The 14,554-nt window shown below is 28.6% G+C and overlaps 5 protein-coding genes across 5 annotated transcripts; 2 read left to right on the top strand and 3 right to left on the bottom strand. All coding sequences in view use genetic code 12, as the record gives it.

Moving 5' to 3' along the window:
- Positions 1 to 44: 44 nt before the first annotated feature.
- On the bottom strand, positions 45 to 1,430 carry CAALFM_C301340WA (uncharacterized protein; the record flags this gene model as incomplete). The annotated part of the gene is made up of 1 exon (XM_716695.1): positions 45 to 1,430. One exon carries the CDS (start codon positions 1,428 to 1,430, stop codon positions 45 to 47), a length of 1,386 nt encoding a protein of 461 aa, XP_721788.1.
- Positions 1,431 to 1,987: 557 nt separating this feature from the next.
- On the bottom strand, positions 1,988 to 4,735 carry ZCF8 (Zcf8p; the record flags this gene model as incomplete). The annotated part of the gene is made up of 1 exon (XM_716696.2): positions 1,988 to 4,735. One exon carries the CDS (start codon positions 4,733 to 4,735, stop codon positions 1,988 to 1,990), a length of 2,748 nt encoding a protein of 915 aa, XP_721789.2.
- A 3,308-nt stretch (positions 4,736 to 8,043) lies between these two features.
- Positions 8,044 to 9,738, top strand: SGA1 (glucan 1,4-alpha-glucosidase; the record flags this gene model as incomplete). Its single annotated transcript, XM_716697.1, has 1 exon — positions 8,044 to 9,738. One exon carries the CDS (start codon positions 8,044 to 8,046, stop codon positions 9,736 to 9,738), a length of 1,695 nt encoding a protein of 564 aa, XP_721790.1.
- A 342-nt stretch (positions 9,739 to 10,080) lies between these two features.
- Positions 10,081 to 12,675, bottom strand: CAALFM_C301310WA (putative ATPase; the record flags this gene model as incomplete). Its single annotated transcript, XM_716698.1, has 1 exon — positions 10,081 to 12,675. One exon carries the CDS (start codon positions 12,673 to 12,675, stop codon positions 10,081 to 10,083), a length of 2,595 nt encoding a protein of 864 aa, XP_721791.1.
- A 996-nt stretch (positions 12,676 to 13,671) lies between these two features.
- On the top strand, positions 13,672 to 14,517 carry NCE103 (carbonate dehydratase; the record flags this gene model as incomplete). The annotated part of the gene is made up of 1 exon (XM_716699.1): positions 13,672 to 14,517. One exon carries the CDS (start codon positions 13,672 to 13,674, stop codon positions 14,515 to 14,517), a length of 846 nt encoding a protein of 281 aa, XP_721792.1.
- Between the last annotated feature and the right edge of the window lie 37 nt (positions 14,518 to 14,554).

The following is a 14,554-nucleotide window of genomic DNA, read 5'->3' as shown; positions in this document are numbered from 1 at the left end:
CAAAGGTGGTCCTTCTAGAAATCATGACAGGGGGGTCAAATGTTTTACGCTTCAAGAACATCATTATAATCTTCAAAATTATCACTTAATTTAGTTCTCATTATTTCAAATACTAATAAGGCAATCGAAGTAGCTGGGATAGTAGTCAAAGCATTTCTAACAAATCCGGAATAAGCAGCTTCAAACCAAGTTATATTAGCTCGTTGTTTCATTCGTAATACTTGTTTATAAGTATCAACATATGAATTATAATATAATTTAAAAAATGGTGAAGTATTACCAACAAATCGTGATGCATTATAAACATCTAATGCTTCTAACCTTGATAAATGAATTTTTTGAACTTTTGATATTGGATATTGAACTGCTAATAATGAAAATGCCGCAGATGCACCAGCTATTAATATAAATGAAGATTTTAATATTTTCATCAGTCGATATTTTTCTAATTTTTCCAATTTTTCATCAATTTTATCATCATCCCAATGGAAGATTTTTTTCAAATTTGATTTAATCAATTGTTCCAGTCGTTTATAATAAGTAATCAATTTATAAGTTAAATTATATCCTTGAGTCTTGATGATTTCAAAAGTCAGAAAATAAAACGCAAATCCAAAACTTTCTTTAACCAATGAAAATCCATATCCAGCAAATACTCCAATTAATCCAATTTCTCGTAATTTATTAAATCCAAACACCCATAAATTTTCATGTGATCCTTCTAACATTTCTGCTACTGTCAGTCTTGTATATATTGCATCCACTGGTGCTGCAGCAAGTGATTGGACAGCACCAGCAACAAATCCGGCTCTCCAAGTATCTATAGGTGCATACCAATTAAAATTTGCCCGACTAGTAGTAGTAGTAGTAGTAGCAGTACCACCACCGCCACCACTAGTAGTAGTGTGCAGTTCCACTTTATTCTTTTCATGTTGTTTGGTATAATAATCTAGTGTTGTTAAATAAGTGGCATATAAAATAACTCCAGTAGCAGAATTTGCAATTAATGGAGGTAATATTTGATCCGGGATAAATTTCCAACCTTGTTTCCTAACAACATTTATAATCATTCCTAATGAACTATGAGTCATGAAACGATAAGGTTTATTTTCAATATTATCATGTTTATTAGCAAGAGCTCGAACATAAGCTAAATAATCAAATCTAGATGGTCGAAATAATTTTATTGGAGTACGAAGATAAATTGATTGTAATTGATATATTAAAGCTCTCATACCTGCTGCTGATAATGATACGGTTTGATTACTAGTAGTCGAAGTGTTGTTCTTTTTCTGTGAATTCTCATTGAGTGGTAGTGTTGAATCATTATATATTGGATGAGATAAGAAACAATTTAGTAGATTACATAGTTCTCTTGCCTGTGGTGGTGAAGATGATCGACCATGATAAGTATTATTGTTATGATTCATTTTTATAATGGGATGTTTATCAATATTTCTAAAAATTGGGGGTATATATATATAGGTCTTTTGAAGTGTGTGGGAATATTATGACTTTCTATATCATCTGAAAAGTGAATGAAATATGGATATATGTATTTATGGGAGGGGATTCTATATTATGGTGGAAAATTATAATTGTTTTTAAAAATAGACCAATAACTTGAAATCTATACTAATATACTAATTATTGATATTGACGAGTGTTGTGTTGAAAGGTTTAATTCAGATATTGATTAAAGTAATTTGATACTTTTAAAAGTTTAAAAGGTTTTGATATATTTTATTTGGCGCACGCACTTGATTTTTAGATTGATCTTCACATTTCATAGTTCACAATGAATAATAAACACTCTTCCTCTTCCTACTGATGACAATACCTATTCTAGTCTTTCATAATGTTATTAAGAGTTTATTCTACTTGAAAGAAATTTAATTATAGACTAAGGGTTTGATCTTGCAATGATATTAACACTATTCTATCTATCTATATATATATCAATACAATTTACCCATATGTTTCCCAATTATTCAAAGATATTTGGTTCAACACAATGTTTGAAATATTCATTAACGACATTTTCATCAAATTTAAATCCACTAAATTTCCCCATAACATCATCAATTAATTGATCATTTAAATAAATCTTTGATGTTATTGGTATATCAGTTGTAGAAACTGTACTGGTTGTTGTTGTGGTTGTTGGATCAATCTTTAAATATTGAAATAAATCCCAAATTTTTTCAATATATCTAGCAAAATTATCTTTTGAACCAAAGAAATAATTTAATAATAAATCCCAATTTGATGAAGAAATTTTAGATTTTAAATCATAAATTAATTCTGTCAAATCCAAATCTTTATCTTTAGGGTTATTGTTAGTTATTGGGTTAATTAAATATTGATTGAATTCAATGGATAAATTGGCAATTAATTTGAATAACGTAATATTTTCCTGTAATTCTCGACAAACTTCATGATTTAATATTTTATTTAAAGTTGTTTGATATTGATGTAACAGAAATTGATAAATTTTCTCTAAATTAATTTTAAATTTTGGCAATGAAGTTGACGGATTATTATTCGGATAATTATTATTCCCATTTAAAGCATTTTTCAATAATACTAAAAAAATACCTTGAAATACCAAACATTGATAAAATAATTTAATATTGCTTAGGGAATAATTATTGAAAATCATTGATAAAACATTATTATTACTTTTATCATCCAAATAATTGAAATGATTAAATAAATTCATTACTGTAGTGAAATAAGTAGTATAGCGTAGGCTTGGGAAATAATTTGATTCAATACGAATGAATGATAACCATCTAACAAATAAATGTAAAAGTCTTTGATTTTTAATAAGTAATTCGATATCTTTTAAATTAATTGATCTCAGATTGGGTAATTCTAATGGTTTATTGGTTTCAAATTCATTTAGTTCATCTTTTAAAGTACCCATCATATTACAATATAATAATAAATAATCTTTAATGATTTCTCGTACTGAAGTGGTATTTTTCGATCGTTTATAATATAACCCCCATATTTTCATTAAATGAGTAGTAATTGGATCCAATTCAACATCTTTATAAAGAGTTTTCAAGATTTTTTTGTGAGGAACAACTGTACCTTTCAATTGATTGGCAAATAATAATGATCCTTTGAATTGGAAAAATGTATAATCAATTTCGATTAAACGAAGTTGAATCCAATATTTTGATAAAACCTTGAATTGTCTGGTATCAGGATATACCACTTCATTTTCGTCTACTGAAGTAGTTGCTGCATCTTCTTCTTCTTCTTCTTCATTTGAATTTCGACCCACTTCGTTATAAGGATCTTCAATGGTATTAATAAAATCATTATTCAACACAAGATAATTTAATAAATTATTAAATTCAAGATAATTTTCCACTACCATGTTTTCATAATCATAATAATTCTTAAGAATCATATACCAATCTATTAAGAAAATAATATCAGTTAAACTTTCGTAAGCTAAAACTTTTAATTTAATAAATTTCGATATTTTAATCCAATCTTCAATCACGTCATGTTTTGATTTATATATACTTCTTTCAAGTAAGAAATTGGTATAACGATTGTTGTGGGTTTGTCGTGTACTATCAAGTGGCGGCTTTTCACCCCTAAAATCAAATAATAATCCATTGACAAGAATAAGGAAAAATAATGACAAGTTTCGTAATTCAATTAAAGTGAACAGGACATTAATACTTAAATTTTTGGGATTTTCATCATCAATTGATAAAAGCTTATTATACACTAGATTACTTTGTTTGAAAATTTCTGAAAAATCTTGCATATCGATGGCAATGGGATTAACGGTGTTTAAATAACAATCAAACATGCTTTTGAATAACCCAAAATCATTTGGTAATAGTCGTTTTATTCTTTTAATATCAACCATAGTTAAATCAATCGTTTTTTGTGAATCCATAGTAAGTAAATATTGAATCACATCTTCTTGTTGAGAACCTTGAGGGAAATTAAGACTTGTTGATGTCAATGCTGAAGATGGCGATGATACAGAGGTGATATAAGAAATTGGATGTAATTGTTGTTTATTCATTTGTGGTTGTTGAAAACTCAAGTGATGCCGTTGAATTTCAATAAGGGAATGGGGTGACATTGAGTTGGAATTTTTTGTCAATTGAGTATCTTTCCTATTACCATTGAAATTATTCAATTGCTTTAAAGTTTTGCTGGTATTTTCTTTAGGAGATGAATCCTTGTCTAACAGTATTTGATTCATTTTATGTTTCTGAGTTTTCTTTTCATAATTCTTCGAAGTAGTTTCCATTGTAGAAATCATTGAGGGTAATGCATTAGGGTTAACATTATATGCTTGAACGAATTCATTGGACAATTTCATTTTCTTAATTGTGGTTCTCTTTTTCCGTTCTTGAATTTTACTCAATTCTTGTTGTGAAGGAGGTTGAGGCGGTTGTAATAAACATCGATTAACTCGATTGAATTTTTTACAAGCAGTACAAGGGATTTGTAAATCACATTTAATTTTTAATAATTTACATGGACCACAACTATAACTTCTTCTTTGACGTTTAGGTTTTGTTGTAGTGTCTGCAGACGATGGAGTTGTATTTGTTGTTGCCGACGTGTGGATGCCAGGGTTCTCATTATTGGTGGTGTTTGTAGATATATTGGTAGTTGTTGGGGTAGCACTCGATGAAGGTGAAGATGGTGAAGGCGAAGGTGATTCAGTATTAGATAGATTACTTTCCATATTTGAATGAAAATTAAGGTTGAATGTAGTTTGACAGGGAAAAAGGAAGGAAGAATTGAAAAGTAAATACTGATTTGATTTCTTCTGCCAATTCAATCTCCAATCAATCTTGATGTATTCCAGTATAAATTAAATAGAAAATATATATATAAGAAATGAAAATGAAAATGAAATAAAAACAAGAAAAAGAAGTTTGTGGCTGTTGGAAAAGTAATAAAAGGAATGGAGGGAACCAAAAGGGAAAAAGGGAAAAAAGAGAAAAAGAAGAAAAATTTTGTTGAAAGTTTTGTTAAAGAGAGAAAGAGAAATAAAAAGTAGAATTTTGTTTACTTTAAAAAGAATTTAAACAAATGTTTACTTGCCAGTTTAATAGGAGAGTGATTTTCTTTTATATTTGAATGAGAGACTAAGCGATATCGCTCTCTTGCAGTTTGCGTTTTCATTTTATATAGGTGTTTGTTATAAAAAGTAACAATATTATCGAAAACAATCCATCAATACAGCCACGATATTCCTTCTTCTTCCGTGGATGAAATGGGGGGATGGTGTTATTAATAAACCCGACAATAGAGAATGACTATGAAAAAAGCAAAAAACTTTAATACAATTTCATGTACCATCTGGCTAATACAACAACAATAATCCATACTACCACCATTCAAACTAAACAAAAAGTTTGAGTTCGTCCTTGTCCCCATTGTTCGTAAAATAAAGAATATTTTGTGAAACAACTCTACATGAAACAAACTACAAAAACTGCTAAGAAAATGTATAGGGGCAATGAATTTCCGATTCCGTGACTAAGAATCAAATCATAGTTATTTCCAGTCTAAACCTATTGTAGTCAATTTTATTGTTAAACTATTAGTTATCTTTATTTCTTCACCAATCAGAGTCATTTGATAACTTTAATTCAAAACTCCAACGTCGTCTCTTACTGAATGAGAGGGCCCATTTATAATGTAATTGACACTTTGTCTACATTTAATTGGTAAAAGAATGTTCCAACAATATATAGAATACCACGAAGAAACTTATTCTATATTTTAAAAACGACGGGAATAACACCTGTAAAAAAATATATACTGTATGTATGTATGTGTAGCTTATTTTCTTGTTTTTATTTAGTGGTGGTGGTTTTGTAACCGTGCATAACGTACATACACCTAAAACAACTTTACACCATCGGATTTATCAAATTTAATAAATGTTGGTTGGTGAGTTAAATTACTTATTCGGTTTCTCTTTCCTCCTTTCATCTATCACTTGCTTTTAAGCAATTCTACTTATATATATATCCTACCACCACAATAAATAGACGACACTCAATAAAATCTAGAATCATTACTGATTTAGAACTTTCATGTTTTTTTTTACTCACTACCTCACACATGAATCAAATTCCTGGATAAGGTGGAAATGATTTAATAGATTGATATTAACTACATCTAAACTAGATATGTATGTATTAATAATCATAATGAAAGATTCTAGCAAGCAAAGGGGAATCGGGAATACCCTTAAGCCACATTTTGACATATTCTCCTATCATCGGAGTTATGAGAACTTGTAATCACCCCTCTTCCTTCCCCCTTAAATCATTTTCTTCTACTCTAGCGCCACTCCACTCAAAAAAATATTTAATGAATATATCTTTTCTTTCCTTCTTCACTTGATTCACAATTAAAAACAATTTACACATACACCACCTTCTACTGTTATTATTGTTACAAGGAAAACTCTTTCACATTCATTTTTTATCTCATGTTAACATTGAACCCAAGAAATATTTATCCTCGGCAAAATATGAAATTCAATGGAATGAAAACTTTCTTGGCAAAAAAAAAAGTTGAACAATACACTACCCACAACAACAACAACACCATTTCCATTGATCGTTTATGAATGAGTAGATATGCTAATGATATGTGCCGTTAAAGGTGACAACAGGCACATGGGAGACTTGCCATCCTCTCTAACATAAGATTTACCAGGTTGAAATTAAAAAAAAATTAAACTCTGCATCCAAATCACGTGACATATGTAGATATACGAACAATCTGACGTGTTTACTCTTTGTTTTCATCTTCACTACAAATCAAATGATTTACAGATACAGTATGTCTAAGTATTCAAGTTTTTGATGAAACAATACCTACCCCAACATTTAATTTTAGTGTGGATCTATTGGCTGCTGTTGTTGGTTTAGGTTGGTAGGGAGGTGTTGGTTCAAATTGGTCAGGTTAGATCGCATGACCAATATTTTTTGGCGCAAATTCAAATTTGTTAATTACCACGATGCTCAATAACCTAGTACAGTTGCTAATGACAACAACATCAAAAAGTTATTTTTTTTATACCCCAGAAATCGTTGATAGTCGTTGGTTGTAGTTAATTATTCTATTTTCTATGATTTTAACTTTCGTTAACTTAACAAAGATACAGAAGAAGAAAAAGAAGAAGTTAGAAAATAAAATGTGAAAATAACAACTAAGGAAAAAAAAAAAAACGAAAATAACTTGCTGTTGCATGTTGTCAACTTGAATTAAAGTTACTGACCCAAACCGTGTATATTAGTTAAACGATTAATAACAATCAATAGAAAGTTATTGTATGTTCTTTTTTTTTGACTTGGATATGTTGCAATAGACTTTTTTGTTTTTTCGTTTTGCAGTTAGGCTCTCATCATCATCATCAACAACATCTCATCGAAGTTTATACATTGTCATTAATGGAGTAACTAGTTGATTGGTTACCCATCTCTACTATCCACAGCAACAAAATTTCATAAACTGGTACGTGGAATGTATTATTAATAATTGAAACGCGTAGAAGTGATCATCTCTAATTTGATCGACATTAATTTGCAATTGAACAAGAGTGGGGGGAAGTTACTTTTTATATTAGTTAATAATGACATAATTGTGATTTTGTGTATAATTCCATATTTTGAACCGCAAATAAACAATGCCAATAATTTGGATTGCGTTTTTTTTTTTTTTCTTCTTCTTCCTTCATTGCTTATTATTATGTATGTATAAATATCAGTATAATATCCACTTTATTTCATTTGTTGTTGAATTTTTTTTTTTTTGATATTATTAAATAAAGAAAATACCATCAGTGCTAGTAATAATAATACTTATACGTCTGGATCATTATATTATACAATTTCAATTTGAGGAATTTTATCTTTTACATTCATCTGGCTATTCCCCATAATTCATTGCTATTCAAAGGGACATCCTTTCACAATCAACAACTAAATATTCACACATATTCATATCTTTTCAAATTTAACGAACATTATGAGATTGTTGTCATTCAATTTATTTATCATCTTTATCATTAATCTAGGTTATGTTAATTCATTTTTAATACCAACAAAAGGATTAAACCTTTTTCATCTACAGCAACAGCAACAGCAATCAATATTCTCAACTAATCTTAAACAAGCTCTAACCACACCACCACCAAATTCATTTTATGATTGGTTAGTTTTCCAAAAACAAGTTTGTTTGAAATCAATACTCAATAATATTGGTGGAGATTTCACTATTGATAACAAAGATTTATTGCCAGGGGTGGTTATAGCATCACCGTCAACTTCAAATCCTGATTATTACTATCAATGGACAAGGGATTCTGCTATTATAATAAATATCTTGATTGATCATTTATCCCAAACTCCATTGCATTTGATAAACAAAAATTCAACTTCAAGTTTGGTTCATATTATTGAATCATACATTTTTAATACCCAAATTTTACAGCAATTACCCAATTTATCTGGTAATGTTGACAACTTGGAAAATTTAGGTGAACCAAAATTTCATGTCAATTTGACTGCATTTAATGAATCTTGGGGTCGTCCTCAACGAGATGGACCAGGATTAAGATCAATTGCCATAATGAATTATCTAAGTTTATTGAACAATACCCAGCATCAACCATCATTTTCTAATTTGACAATGAATAATACTCTGAAAATATATCATGATATTATAAAACCAGATTTAAAATATTCAATTGAATTTTGGCAATTTGAAGGATTTGATTTATGGGAAGAAATCAAGGGTATTCATTTTTTCACTAGTTTGGTCCAGTTAAAAAGTTTAACTATGGGATTAAAATTTGCACAATTTTATAATGATTCATTTGAATTTAGACTTGATATAATGAATCTGATTGAATTATTGACTAAATATATTGAATTGGAATCAGGGTTTATCAATAACGAAGATAGTGATGGCGATGAAGACAACGAACAACAGTTGTTATCAAAATCATATATAATTTCATCCCCGAAATTGTTCTATACCAAATCAAGAAGTGGATTAGATATTGCTTCAATTCTTGCTGTATTGTACACCCACAATAATAACAATGCTAATGATGATGATGATAACGATTTCCCATTTGATGTAGATAATGGATTGGTATTAACAACATTAAGATACCTTATTCAAGACATGACATTAAGATATCCAATAAATTTCCAAGATAATTTTCAAGGAGTAGCATTAGGTCGATACCCTGAAGATATTTATGATGGATATGGTAAATCAGAAGGAAATCCTTGGTTTATAAGTACTGCAACTGCAAGTGAATTGATTTATCGATTAATTTATAAATTGAAACTGAATAATCAGGCGATTATAATTGATCAAAAAAATATCGAGTTTTATAAAGAATTTATTCACAGTGTCAGTGCAACAGAAATTTCCAATAATGAACTAAAATTTGAAGCCCATATTAATGGACATCCAATGATGATCATCAATAAAGATGATAAATTATATGATGAATTAATCAATAAATTATTCCATTATGCTGATGGGTTTTTAAAAGTTGTTCAAAAACATGTTGATAATAATGGTGATATGAATGAACAATTTAATAAATATATTGGATTCATGCAAGGCGCAGAAAAATTGACTTGGAGTTATGGAGCTGTATTTACAGCAATTAATTGGCGTAATAAAACTTTATCAATTTTATAATTATTATGAAGTTTTGGACAAAGGAGAGGACTTAATAGATAATGATAAATGATATAATTGGATGTTAATGAAACTTGTATATATATCTATTGTATAATATATTTGAATGAAACGAGTGTTACGTGAATTCTTTTTCTTTTGAAAGATTGTGTTGTAAGAATTTGGTTGCAAAGTTTATATCGTTAAATGAAAGAATAAGTGGCACGTGATAAGGGATCCCATACAAGATCACTAAATGATTTCAGAAATTGTCAATACTACAGTTAAGCTTATATATCCTTCAACTTTATATAATCTATATCAATTTCCTGTATATTCACAAACTATTCCTTAATATTACTACTATTTATCCATGTTATTGACCGTTTCAAATATTTTAACTTTGTCAAATTTAGAATCGTCAATTGAATTATAACATTCCACTGAGCGATCTAATAACTCATCAATTTCTTGATCAGATAACAATATTTTCTCGTCTTCTTCTGCTGAATCTTGACTGGTTTGTCCATTTTGTGTTGATTTAAAATGTATTTTACTCAATTCCATCATGTCATTAATACTCCAATCATTTTTAATTGCACCTTGCTCATTAGATGTTGTTGCTGCCGTTAATTTCTTATTAAAATTACTAAACTTAAATTGACCCATTTGAATAACTAATCTTTCAAGAAATCTTTTTGATCCTGATCGAGAAATCAATACTTCTTCAATTGAATCTTTAATAACGAATCGAAATATTTTCACAGGATTAATTTGACCAATTCTATGAACTCGATCAATTGCTTGTAAATCCATTTGTGGATTCCAATCATTATCCATTAAAATTACTGTATCAGCAGCAACTAAATTAATTCCTAATCCACCAGCTCGTGTAGATGATAAAAATACTTTAAATTTAGGATTATTATTAAATTGAGAGATTTGTTCATCTCTAATTTGATGATTAGTCGATCCATCTAATCGACATATTTTACCATGCAGTAATGGTGATTCTTCTAACCAATCTTCTAATAAATCTAAAACTTTAGTAAATTGTGCAAAAATCAATACTTTATGGCCACTAGATAAAAGTGGTGGTAATAATTGATTAAGTACTTGAAACTTAGCTGAATTTCGAATAACTTCAGCTTGATCCAATATAGGATAATTATAATAAATAAAGGGAGAATTACAAATATTTCGAAGTTGAATCATTTTCAAATTTTGTAATTTCAAATGTTTAGCTTCTTTCAAAATGTCTTGATATATGGCATCAATGAGTATTGATTGTATTTTGGTTTTTGATTTAATATGACGTATTTTAACAAGAGCTTCATCATAACTTGGTGTGGTATTGCCCCTACCAGTCAAAGAATCATCTTCGGCGTCCATAATTTCAAATTCTTCATCACTATCAGCTTCCTTGTATGATCTTTTCAATGAATTTCTATCAGACCGAGATCCTCTTAATTTCGATAAACCTCCTGTTTCCATAAATGAATCCCTTTGTCTACGAGTCTTTAAATATTCATCAACATCAAATCCATTGAACAATTCTTCATGATTGAATTTAATAAATGCTTTTAAATTTGTTTCAACCAAACTATCAAATAACTTATCATTTACAGCGTCATAATAGATTTTTTTCTGTAATTTAGTCATTGGGATATGAAGTAAATATTCTTTTTTGGGTGGTAAGTTTTTTATGACATCACGTTTTAATCGTCTTAACATAAATGGTTTTAAAATTGTATGTAAATTTTTAATTAAAGTTTCTTGAATATTTAATTTAATCAAATTTTTAGTTTCTTCATCTTCCTCATTATTTGTACCTTCTAATTCTCCTGCTAATTCAGTCAATTCATCAAAATTAAACCATTGTTGAAATAATTCTAAATCATGGAAAATATCAGGCAATATGAAATTCAATAATGACCATAATTCATTTAAGTTATTTTGTAAAGGTGTCCCAGTTAATAACAATCGATTAGAAACATTTAATTTTTTCAATATTTTAATTAATAAGCATTGACTGTTTTTTAAACGATGACCTTCATCAACAATTAAATATTTCCAATTAATTTTCACAAGTTTATTAAAATCACGAATTGAGATTTCATAAGAAGTTAAAATAATATTAGTAGTTTCTTGTTGTTGTAATAAATCAATATCATTTCTTTCTTGCTTGGTACCAATATATTTTGTGACTTTGATTTTAGGTGCAAATTTTCTAATCTCATTATACCAATTTGATAATGTGGAAACGGGGACAACCACTAAAAATGGTCCATTAATTCCATTTTCTATTAGATGACTTAAAAATGAAATACATTGTAAAGTTTTCCCTAAACCCATCTCATCGGCCAATATTCCATTAAGCCCATTTTGAAACAATGTTATCAACCATTCTAATCCATCCATTTGATAATCTTTTAGTTGACCACCAGTGATTAACTTTGGTTGTTTGTTATTGGTGATTTTACTAGAATTTTGGGATTTCTCGATTGCTTCACGAGTAGATTTAGTTGAATCAGATATATTTGTACTTAACATTGACACAATGTCTTGTTTACCGTTAGCAGTGGATTTAGATTTGGGTTTAGTTTTCCTTCTTTTTTTTATTGGTTGTGTATCCAGTTCGTTCTTTGAATCTGATTTTGCTGGCACTGGTGCTGGTGGTGCTACATTATTCTGTTCTTCTTTCCGTTCTAATGAAGTTTGTAAAATATTATCAGCAATAATTTGAGAATATATTTGACTTTTTTCAATCAACTTATTTAATCGATTCATCTTTTTATCTTTGGATAATTGATTAAATTGTTGTTGCTGTTGTTCAGAAGCAACATCATCATGATTGTGGCTGTTAATTTGAGGAATCAAATTTTGTTCTTTGATAATTTGTTTTAATTTGAATTCTTCATCTTGTTCATCATCTTGAATAGGTGGACTAGTAGTCATGACTAGAAGTAACTGATTAATCAAACTACAAGAATTGTAATATGGGTTATGATGATGATATAAGACGCGTTGCAAAAAATGAGAAATCAAATGTAGTCTCGGTTTTGATCGTGTTGTAAAAAAAAATTAACGGTTAGAACACGAAAAAGAGAAGAGTTCAAACTAAAAACGTGTATGTATACGTGTGTGTATCAGTGCACAAAATAGCGGTAATCGTCAATGTTCTCACATATTGCCTAATTAAGAACTCAACAAATTCCATCACAGTTTCGGATAAATCCTACTGCCTATGTTATTCTATTTTTTTCTTTCTTTCTTCCCTTTAAAATATTTATAAATGTTGCATGTTATCAGTGACATCTATGATAAACTGTAAAAAAATTAAGATAATAATTTACTAAAACGTAACATTTAATTCGTTATCAAATAATGTGACTCTACTTACGTCAATACTTACAATACATACAAATTTTTATTAATTTCAAGTTCAAGATTTCTTGAACCACAATTTTTTTGATCATTTTGTAACATTAAATTAGTAGTAGTATATATATATATACTAATGCATATGTATGATGTGTATATGTCATCTTGTTGTATTTTCTTTTCTTTCTTTTTTGTTGAATTTATACCCAACAACCAGAACAACTATTCCAATTAATTTTTATACTTTTAAAGTACTTATAGATATATATATTCAACTAATTTCCTTGTCAACGATTTCCCTTAAAGTTTTTTTTATACTTATTTACTTTCAGCATTTGATAAATTAACAAGTCAACTGTGGATATAACTAACTATATTATACAATTTTTTTTTTTCATTTAAGGAATTTCCCTGTGTTTTAATAATTTATTGTTTTATTTTTTAAAGTTTTTATCCTAAATTGTTTATATCCCTTCCATCGTGTTGACTTCCAAAACTATTCTTGTACGACCAGTATCAGTGGCATCACCATCTCAATTGAGGAGAACGTTTTCAAAATTAAGTAAAAACATGGGTAGAGAAAATATTTTGAAATATCAATTGGAACATGATCATGAATCTGATCTTGTTACTGAAAAAGATCAATCATTATTACTTGATAATAATAACAACCTAAACGGGATGAATAATACCATTAAAACTCATCCGGTACGTGTTAGTTCAGGAAATCATAATAATTTTCCTTTCACTTTATCTTCAGAATCTACATTACAAGATTTTTTAAATAATAATAAATTTTTTGTTGATTCCATAAAACATAATCATGGTAATCAAATATTTGATTTGAATGGTCAAGGTCAATCTCCTCATACATTATGGATAGGGTGTAGTGATTCAAGAGCAGGTGATCAATGTTTAGCTACATTACCAGGAGAAATATTTGTTCATAGAAACATTGCTAATATAGTCAATGCCAATGATATAAGTAGTCAAGGGGTTATACAATTTGCTATTGATGTATTAAAAGTGAAAAAAATCATTGTTTGTGGTCATACTGATTGTGGTGGTATTTGGGCATCATTATCAAAGAAAAAAATTGGTGGTGTTTTAGATTTATGGTTAAATCCAGTTAGACATATTCGTGCTGCTAATTTAAAATTATTAGAAGAATATAATCAAGATCCTAAATTAAAGGCCAAAAAATTGGCTGAATTAAATGTCATTTCTTCTGTAACAGCATTGAAAAGACATCCTAGTGCTAGTGTTGCATTAAAGAAGAATGAAATTGAAGTTTGGGGGATGTTATATGATGTGGCAACTGGTTATTTATCTCAAGTAGAGATTCCTCAAGATGAATTTGAGGATTTATTCCATGTTCATGATGAACATGATGAAGAAGAATATAACCCTCATTGAGTTTATAGAGTTTATAGATAATAATAATAATAATAAA

This window comes from Candida albicans, chromosome 3 (genome assembly GCF_000182965.3).
Source record: "Candida albicans SC5314 chromosome 3, complete sequence".
Classification (NCBI taxonomy): Eukaryota; Fungi; Ascomycota; class Pichiomycetes; order Serinales; family Debaryomycetaceae; genus Candida; species Candida albicans.
This window is presented reverse-complemented; position numbering and strand designations above follow the sequence as displayed.